The sequence below is a fragment of the Sander lucioperca genome, chromosome 4 (genome assembly GCF_008315115.2).
Source record: "Sander lucioperca isolate FBNREF2018 chromosome 4, SLUC_FBN_1.2, whole genome shotgun sequence".
NCBI classification, from domain to species: domain Eukaryota; kingdom Metazoa; phylum Chordata; class Actinopteri; order Perciformes; family Percidae; genus Sander; species Sander lucioperca.
In genome coordinates this window covers 42,385,909-42,395,908 of record NC_050176.1, presented here as the reverse complement: position 1 = coordinate 42,395,908, position 10,000 = coordinate 42,385,909, and the positions used below count along the sequence as shown (strand labels likewise).

The window sequence follows — 10,000 nt, the reverse complement described above, 5'->3', positions numbered from 1 at the left end:
GCCTCAGTGAAAGTGTTTTTGGGGAATAAAGCGATGCAGCTGAACAATGTCTTGGCAGCTGTAGCGTACGTGATGCCGTGCGTTCAGCTTCTTTAACTCTGTTGAAGCGTGTTCATTCGAGATCTGGTCCGATACCATGTTTTCCTTCCCGATTCCGATCCCACAACTTGCGTATCGGCCGCTACAGAGTCCTGATCCGATACCAGCGTGTTATATATATTTGACTTTAACATCTGTACACTACTCCCTCTGTATGGATGGGACAGGACTTCTATCTTTGTTGAACGACCTGGCTCAGCGTTGGGCTGCAGCGATCATTTCAGCGTCTCCTCTATTTCGTCGGTATCGGCCGAGACGCAAATTCAGGTGTCAGAATCGGTAACTGGAAGGATAAAAATGTATCAGAACATTTCTATTTACAAATGACGGACTCTGAAGCATTTGCATCTCGGTTCCCAGTTGGTTCTGAGCGTCCCTGAGCTCCTGTTCGGTAGGTTTGATGTAGCTTATCGCAGCTAAACATAACCTGCATGCTCTTCTCATTTAACGTCTAAAGTGATATTTCCAGTGTTGGTTTTTTTAATCTTATTTCTCTGAGGTTCTGTGCAATTGTAAACCTTTTAAATATTGAATGTACCTTCCATGGATCCCGTGTAGCATTTCAAACAGAGTTGCCGTTGACTTTGCACTTTGTATTCTGAAGTCTGCATGCGCCGCGCGTCGATGCCAGCCAGCAGATCAGCTCATGGAGCCGAGAGGTCAGAGTGTGAGACGGCCGTCCGTCGGACACACGGACATTTAAAGATATTCAAGAGCGGCTTCATCGCTTGGTTTCTCCCGACTGTCCTTCTAGCTAATAAATAAACTGTTGGAACAACATGCCTGAAATATTCCTTCTGTTATTTGTTAAATTATTAATGTTTTTCAAAGGATGTAAAAATGGATCATTGGGTCCAGAACGGCTACGCTTAGCTTAGCATCACACACACATCAGGACTACTAGCCAGTCAGAAGCAGAGTATGAGGGCGTGCCCTGACAGTACCTAGGTAAGGACTACTAGCCAGTCAGAAGCAGAGTATGAGGGCCCTGACAGTACCTAGGTAAGGACTACTAGCCAGTCAGAAGCAGAGTATGAGGGCGTGCCATGCTAGCAGCTAGGCGAGCATTATAACGTGTGTTCCAAAGTGTTCACTTTGTAAACCTATAACATGCACAAAAATGATGTATTACACAATAAAGCAAAGGGGAAAAGCCAAAAAGCATAATATGAACACTTTAAGGAACAAGTTTGTGACTGTCGCCGCAGTATCTTTCTCTCCGCATGTCTTAATGCCAGCTGTCACCTTTCAATTCAATAAAATTAAATGTTCAAAAAGAAATAAAAACAACCCAAAAGAATTTTCATTAATTTTGTTTCCAGGAAAACAATCCCCGATATGACTCATCAGCAAAAGGACAAATATCTGCTGATACATTTGAATAAACCGATTTTATTAGACCACATAATGCAGATTAACTTCTGATCATTGGGACATTCTTTGTGCTGAGATTGAAAAAAAAAACAGAAAAAAAAGGTAGTTTGAGAAAACATCTGTCTGTGACATTCTGCGTCCGGAGGATTCCAGTCCTCCTCCCGAGGTTTCGGGGTCTTTTGGAAGGATTTGCGGGTTAAGCCAGGCTCCTCTGCCGCGGCTTGATCCTCAGATACAGCTGGGGAATAAAAGAGAGGAGAGTTCTTCATTAAAACGCCGTCGAGATAACATTGTAATACTGGAACTAGTTACGTTAAGCCTGTTGAGTAACGGGACTCTCAGAGCTGCCTTTGAGACCTGATTAAAACAGACGCCGGCAGGGTCAGCGGTTCAATTCCCTCAACGGACAGAGCAGGACATCACACTCTTCTTTTTAGATAGGCTGGGCATCAAGACATTATATATTTTTTAAACTGTGTCACCGGCCTGTTTTACGGTTTCCATTTAATTTCCTAGGACAGGAAGTGATATATGATATATAACTGTAATTTCTTCAGACCTTCCTCCACAGCCAGCCTGGTCGCACAGAATTCCGTGAAATGATCACGAACTGTTAACAGCGCATTACGTGGTGGTGGCACGGAATGTGTGTACGCAGGGCTCGGTTTACACCTATCACCATTTCTAGCCACTGGGGGACCATAGGCAGGCTGGGGGAACTCATATTAATGTTAAAAAACCTCATAAAGTGACATTTTCATGCCATGGGACCTTTAATGTGTATATAATAACTAAGTGGGTAAAGGCAAATAATAGAAAAGCTAGAACAGTCTGGTAAATTCCAAAAAATGACATCACTTTACTGTAATCCAGCCATAAAAACCTGCGACAGATAACACTTGTGTCGTATGACAATATTACGATATCCAAAATCTAAGATGATATCCAGTCTCATATCACGATGTCGGTATAATATCGATATATTGCCCAGCACTAAGCTCACCCCCAGCAGGTTTCGGGGGATGTAGCCCTCGTGGTCCCCACATCTGGCCCACCACCACTCGGTCTCGGCGGCGTCCTCCCGTCTCAGCACCGTCATGCAGTCGCCCTCCCTGAAGCCCAGCTCGTCCTCGCTCTGCGGCTCGTAGTCCCACAGGGCGTACACCACGCCGCGGTTCATCACGCCCATCTTCTCCTGAACGCCTGCCGACACACAAAACACACACACCAGCAATTACACTCGCTCACAGGGCTGTACTTTATCGAACGCACAATATGGATTACAGCGTAGTCTGGTGATATTACAGGGGAAATGGAGACGGGGTTCTGGGACCCCCATCTCCCTCAACTCTAGGGGTGCCCGATTCAGAAAATCTCACCATTCCATTCAATATCAATTTTCGATTCAAAAACGATTCACAGTATGTTAATATAGTTACTTACTTTTCCCATGTATGTATGTATGTGTGTATATATATATATTTATTTATTTATTAGGGGTGGGACTCACCAGAGGCCTCACGATACGATATCATCACAATAGCGTCACCGTGTCCACGTTCGGACACTTATTGGCTAACGTTCTATCAAAATATCTGTTCAAATACAAATATAAATGATCTACTAATGTTTTCAGTTAATTTAATGGTGTAAAACTAAAGTGTAACTTCTTACCTTTCTAACGGTATATAGTTTGAACTGTTTACTTTAGCTTTTACTTTACAAGAGCCGGCTAAAGTACGCTATCAACGGTGAATTAGCCGTACGCTACCCTCGGCCATAACCGGACACCCCTATATCTCCTCGCTGTAGCTAGCTAGCTAAACACTGGCCGTTGCTGGTCTTTCGGGGGTATTAAGTCCCATTAATGCTGTCAAAACTACCGGATAGTACTTCCGTCCTTCACAATAAACTAACATGCTTCAACAACTCTGAACTATGCAATAAAAGCTCCTTAATTTCCAGTAAAAATATAAACTTTTTAGAGGAAAAGATCCCGAGCGTTCGTACTTCTTTTCCTCATCAAAGTCACTTTCATATACGAATTAGACATCTAAATGTACACGTACATATAGGAAAATTCATATGTAGATTGTTAGATGGGTATAGATCAATTCTGCTAACGTTTTTGTGATGATCGGAAACGTAAAGTTCTGCGAAAAGACCGGAAAGTGCGTCAGGTCGGAAGTGTCCGAATATGGCCAACAGCAGCGAGTGCTGTCTGAACATGGACACCGTGGCGCTACTTATGTCACGATACGATATTAATGCGATTTTAAACAAATTGCAATATTCTGCAATATATATTGCAATTTATTACCTTTTTTCCAACTTCACATTTTTCCCCAATTTCAAATGATGTCCCCAAAAGGAAACTTTGTCAACATCTGTTTTATCTAAAAATATACATTTCTCTGTTTCTTCATCTCACTTCAATTTTATTGCTGCAAAATGGGATTGTCAAGCAGACAAACTGACCAACACATATATAATAATAGATCAATACTTGGAGTCTGTGTATCGATACTGTATTGCCACGGAAAATATTGCGATACTATTCTGTATATATATATATATATATATATATATATATATATATATATATATATCTTCTACATCCCTTAGTACATTCATGTGGATTTTTTATTTAGTTTATTTAGTATCTTTTACTGTCCATATTATCCATGTGGATTGATTTGTTATTTTATCATCCTGTTTATGATGTATGAGTATGTTGTGTGATGTCTTTAAGCTACTGGGACCTTGAATTTCCCCTTGGGGATCAATAAAGTATCTATCTATCTATCTATCATGTGATTGCAGTAGACATACAATTAAAAAGGACTTTATTGGACATATGTTTTAAATATGAATCGATTTTGAATCGGTAGAGCTTGAATCACGATTCCAATACGAATCGATTTTTTTGCACACCCCTACTGAACTCCTTCAACAACTTCTCAAAACCCCCTCAGGTGATCTTAGAGGCTTCCCAGTGACCCCTTAAACTCCCCAAACCCCTCCCTCAGGATCCAGATCCCCCGTAGACTCCTTTTGTCTCACCGTAGAGGAACTGGGAGCACTGGGCGTAGCCGTCCTCCATCTCCTCACATTTGTCGGCAGCCGTCTGCATGTCGCTGTGCGTGGTGGCGAACACCGCCGCACCCGACTCCACCAGGAACTTACACACCTGGACGTTGTTACAGGAGGCCGCGCAGTGGAGCGGAGTCCTGCAGACAGACAGAGAGAGAGAGAGACGAAGGTCTGGACCATCTCCCACGCTTTGATTCACTGATCCAAAAAGGCTCGGAGTCTTCTCGGTTGGAGAAACAACACCGAGCCAATCAGAAAGCAGCAAAAACGTCGGACAAAGCAGCGAAAACCAGTGGCGTGGACATGTCCCTGGCCTCCCCTGTGTGTCCTTAAAATAGTGCTTTCTGCTGTAAATTATTTTTTGTGTCAATACGGCTGTAATGTTTCTTTTTTTAAGTAAATACTTGGCCTACATTTTGAAATACATGCAGATATACATGCATAAGTAAATACATGTTGTAGTTGTGCTCATGTTTACTGTACATCTTTCTACAGATATCAGCAAGTCCAGGAATGATGTACCAGTCCAGCCCAACTTGAAGATAATCCCAACCAGTCTGATGGGGGACAGGAGACGGAGCTTCAGGCCAAACTGGTCTAATCTCCATCCATGGCTCGAGTATTCTGTCATCATGGACTCTACATATTTTATATGCATGTAGACATTTTTCATTTTTTATGGCCCTACCTCTCTTGCACCTGCACTCACACTTGTACAAAATAAATGTTTATATGATTTTAAAGTAAAATAAAGTATATAATCTTTAAATATCATTTGTTGCTATTTTTTAATGTGCCCCCCTGGTTAAACACTGGCCCCTCCTTGGCCCCCCTAGTAAAATTTGTCTAGAACCGCCTCTGGCGAAAACTTCTAAAAAAGCAGCAAAAACTTCAGGAAAGTAACCAAAATGTAGGAAAACAAAAAAGAACACAAAAAAAGGCTTCAAGAAAGTTGGAAAAAGCGACTTGAAACGCATCATGCCAGAACGGTTGGTTCTGACTAGACTGACTGGGATGTTCTTCAGGGAACAACTCAAGACTAAAAGGACTTTCTCTGGACTGTGAAACCGCGACGTCGTCGTGTTCCCAACTCACCATCCGTCGCTGTCGGCGGCGTTGGCGTTGACCCCGAACTGAACCAGGAACTTGACGATCTCCGTGTGACCGGCACAGACGGCGTTGTGCAGCGCCGTGATGCCCTCGTCGTTGGGCATGCTGGGGTCGTCCACCTGCAGGACGCACGGGGAGCACCGGCTTCTTATTTCATCTGCTTTCTAGCATGTCGTGTCAACGTTCAATACGCTCAAACCGGTCCAAAAACACATTCCCAGAAGTCACATTCATCTAAAGTATTACGCTAAAACTACAATTCCAAATAGACATAATTACAGATTTGAAATGTCTCATTTTGAAAGTACATAAAAACACAACCTGGGACTAAATTAAAAGCACTTAAATACGTTTTTATTCCAGCAGGAATGTGGCCCCGAAAACTGGGAGAAATGAACAACATCTGCAGCTTTCCTTGATGTTAGCATCTAGCTACATGTAGCAGGATATGTAACGTAAATCAGTCCCTCCAGAAAAACGTGATTATGTGATCTCATAATTCAATGCATAATCAGCCAAAGTCTGCATATTTATGCGGGGGCCGCATTTTTTCAAATACGCCGCACTTTTGCCGCATAAATTGCCGTTTCGCGGGGCTTGCATGATTTCATAATCCCCTGTTATTTTTCGTTGTAAAAAAGTCACACATATATCTTAGCAGAAAGTTGAAAAATGTTGCGTTTACTTCACACAAGAGCAGCCGTTTTCCCCTGTTGTCATGGGAACGTTATGAAGTGACGTAATTACGAGATGTGAACATCATCGAAAAGCTGCAAACCCCGCGATGAAGCCACGATGGAACCGCAGTTTTAAAAAGTTCCTGCAATTTCATCGCATGAAATTACATAAATATCCCGCATATTCCATCGCATTTTTTAAGAAAACGTGACGCATAATCAAGGATTTTAGCCCGCAACAATCACAAAAAAACTCTGAATTTCTCTGGAAGGACTGGTTAACACTGTAACGTTCCTGCAAGACAAGACCATATATGGACTTTCTTTTAAATACGTTTTCCTGATCATTTGAAGATTTGGCCACATTTAACATAAACATCCGACATGTAATATTATAGACATAACATCAATACAGAAAAGCATAATATTATAATACAAATACTATTATATTATATATATACAGGGTTGTTTTAAAGGACAATTCCGCCGCATGTTAACATATAAACCAAAGCATTGAAATCTACAGACAGTTTATTAAATAGATAGTTTAGAAAGACAGTATACGAGAACGCTACTGTCTGTATAATCTATCTTTTTAATAAACTGTCTGTACACTTACAAAGTTCTCAATGCTTCAGTTAACATGTAGGGACCCTCATTATGCTACCGTGGAAGTGTGGTGATATTTTGAGCCTTGTTAGTGGTATAGAAATAGAGATTTGTTTTTACTTTCTCTGTGCCCTGAATACTAGCGTTGTAAACTAATCAGTGGTCTGCGCTAGCTTGTTTCAAGCTACAATCACATTAGATTAGCATGAAAACATGTCCCAGAGAGAGACAGAGGGGCTACACATCTGTTATTATTATTATTTTTATTTTTATTCATTTTGCGCCGGAATTGTCCTTTAAAAGCAGCACTTGATGGAGATGATTCTTTAAATATCACGCTACTCTCTGCGTTGTGGATGTACAGAGTGTGTGTGTGTCTGTGTGTGTCTGTCTGTCTGTCTGTCTGTCTGTCTGTCTGTCTGTCTGTGTGTGTGTGTGTGTGTGTGTGTGTGTGTGTGTGTGGGAGGGGGGACGACTCACGTCATAGATGACCCTCTGGACCAGGTCGTACTCGCCCTCCAGAGACGAGTCCAGCAGCAGGGCCAGAGGGTTGAACTTGACCCGCACGCTGGGGTCAGTCCGCTCAGAGCCAGCTCTACGGAGGATAGACTTCTTACCCTGAGAGGGGGGGGGGGACAGAGAGAGAGAGAGAGAGAGACAGAGACAGAGACAGAGAAAGAGAGACAGAGAGAGAGAGAAAGAGAGAGAGAGACAGAGAGAGAGAGGAGAGTCGTCAGACACAGCCTTTCAGTGGCGAAGCATCAATCAGAATATTTGCCTCGTTGCCCTGACAACCGTCTCACAGGAAGCACTCACCGGCGGCGCGGCGACCTGTCCGGTGACCTCTGGCGGCTGCAGATCGGGGGGGTCGTCTGCCTGGTCCCCGTCGCCGCAGGATGGGTACGGGGGGGGCGGGTAGGGGGGGAACTCGTCGGCAAAGAAGTCCCGATGCGCCGAGGTCGGGGGACACGCCCCCTCCCCCTCCTCCTCCTCCTCGTCGCCGTAGCGACAGGAGGCGGGGTTAAAGAGCGGCGAGCGCGGGGGCAGAGGGGGCGGGGCCTCCGGGCTCCCGGCTCTCGGCTGCATGTCGTCCACCCCGGGCATCGGGTCCGCACCTGCGGCACCCGTCCCCTCCTCGGGGGGCGGGACGTACACCCCCGCCGGGCCCAGCGTCTCCATGGGGATGGTCTCCATGGCGGCCAGCGTGGTTTTCTGATAGAGCAGCTTCTGGATGTTGGGGCCGGCCGGGCCCTCGGGCTCCGTGATGGAGCTGCGTTTCTTCAGCGGCCGCGGCGCGTGGTGCAGCGTGGGGTTCCTGTGAGGGTGGGACAGGAAGGGGAGGAGCTTGGTGGGGCTGAGCGGCCGCGGCGTGGCACGCTCTGCCGTCTCCGCGACGACGACACCGCTGCAGCTGCCCTCGCCGTTGGCCGGGAAACTGCTGTCGACCTCGCTGGCGTCGGGCGCGGAGCCAGAGTGGATGACGTCTGAGGTGGCAGACAGCTGCCCCCCGCTGGCTGGGAGGACCGGTTTACCGTACACTGGGAGGAGGGGGGGAGACACGGGAGTCAGAGGCAGCCACAACAGACCAAACATAACGGTGTGGAATAAAAGTTGCGAACAGTTAAAAGTGCATTGTGTTACAAAAGGGCTGCATGCAGTCATTGAGGAAGTGGCTCCGGGTGACCTCTGATGAACCAACAGGTTCTCACACCCATCTCCTAAAATCTGGACGCTTGGTCAGGTGCCTTTGTCGTTCTTAAAGTCTCCTTTAGCGCTATAAGTAAACACGCTTGGTCGGGACTATTGCCGTCCCTTTAGCGTGAAGATACCAGTTTCTGTCTAAGAAACAAGAAGACACCCCCTGTGAGGATTGGATAAAAGCTTGAGGGAGAGAACAGATCAAGGCTCATAATTCGGAGGACAACTTGGTGGACCATCTCTGACTTGATGTCTGTTGCTAGGGAAACTTAGTCTCTTTTTTGTGAACCCACTGCTGTGTTGTATCTCTTATGCTGGACTCTGTAAACTTTGATCAGATTGATCCTTGTGTTTTGGTAAACATTAAGTCTGATTAAAGAAGGCATGGGAATTACATTATGTAATTGGAGTCAGATTTCTCTGGCCTTAGGGCCTCATTTTGGGCCTGTATTTTAGACATAATTCCCAGTTCAGTGGTTACCAACAACATAAAAGTTATAATCAAACTGTATTCATATTGTGGGGAAAGACGATGTCTAGCTAATGTGTCTGAGCGTTGGATACCTCGGGGCTGGCTGCGGGGCAGGGTGCCCTGGCCGCCCGGCTGGTAGCCCTTCCCCTGCTGGGTGTACATGGAGTAGATGGACGAAGCCGCCACCGTCTGCGGCTTCTGCAGCACGGGGGGCGGAGCCTCCGAGGGGTCGGGGGTGTAGGGGCGCACAGCGGCGGCCGGCGGGTTCTCCTGCTTGGCGGGCAGAGGCAGCGTGCGGCTGTGGCTGGAGAGGACACCCGGCGCCCGGAGGTGGCCCCCCAAGGGCCGCGCCTTCCCGGGGAAGGTCCCAGTGCTGTAGGGCGGCGTGGAGAAGCCCGACGGGGAGAACGGTTTGGGCTTACTGGGAACTGGAGGCGGACCCAAAGTCTCGGACGGAAACTAACGGTGAGATAACACGGACATAAAGAACATTATACTCAGAGATAATACAATACTTATAATGATACACAGGCCTATAAAAAAACTACAATAACCCAAATTACCAAAAATGAAAGTTGCACTCATAGTTAAAGTCGGTAGCTAACTGCTAGCTCACATTATTCAAACACATTCATAATATCAATAATTCTTCTGATTCCACCAAATCAATGTGTGAGAGACTGTTGATACCTGATTGTCCCGGAGCAGGTTCTCAGCGATGTGATTGGTCCGTGAGGGGACAGGGGGCGGGACCTCAGACCCAGAGAGGCTCCTCTGATCTGTGAGGGCCTTACCTCCTAAAACAGGAGTAAGATCATCAACACGGACGTCTTCTACTGGGAGTTTTAAATCAGATCTGATTGGATTT

At 45.7% G+C, this 10,000-nt stretch overlaps 1 protein-coding gene across 3 annotated transcripts in view; it reads right to left on the bottom strand.

Annotated features, from left to right (window-relative positions):
* Positions 1-1,475: 1,475 nt before the first annotated feature.
* LOC116050924 (apoptosis-stimulating of p53 protein 2-like) overlaps positions 1,476-10,000 on the bottom strand; it is a 29,775-nt gene continuing 21,250 nt past the window's right edge. For 2 of the 3 annotated variants that reach the window (XM_036000530.1, XM_031301143.2), the window contains exons 11-18: positions 9,823-9,929; positions 9,225-9,591; positions 7,779-8,500; positions 7,443-7,580; positions 5,662-5,795; positions 4,537-4,703; positions 2,477-2,676; positions 1,476-1,711 (exon numbers count right to left, since the gene is read on the bottom strand). In XM_036000530.1, the coding sequence (XP_035856423.1) occupies positions 1,670-1,711; positions 2,477-2,676; positions 4,537-4,703; positions 5,662-5,795; positions 7,443-7,580; positions 7,779-8,500; positions 9,225-9,591; positions 9,823-9,929 (1,877 nt within the window). In that variant the 3' untranslated portion in view covers positions 1,476-1,669. The remainder of the gene's footprint in view (positions 1,712-2,476; positions 2,677-4,536; positions 4,704-5,661; positions 5,796-7,442; positions 7,581-7,778; positions 8,501-9,224; positions 9,592-9,822; positions 9,930-10,000) is intronic. The other variant, XM_036000531.1, reaches the window with a different exon arrangement.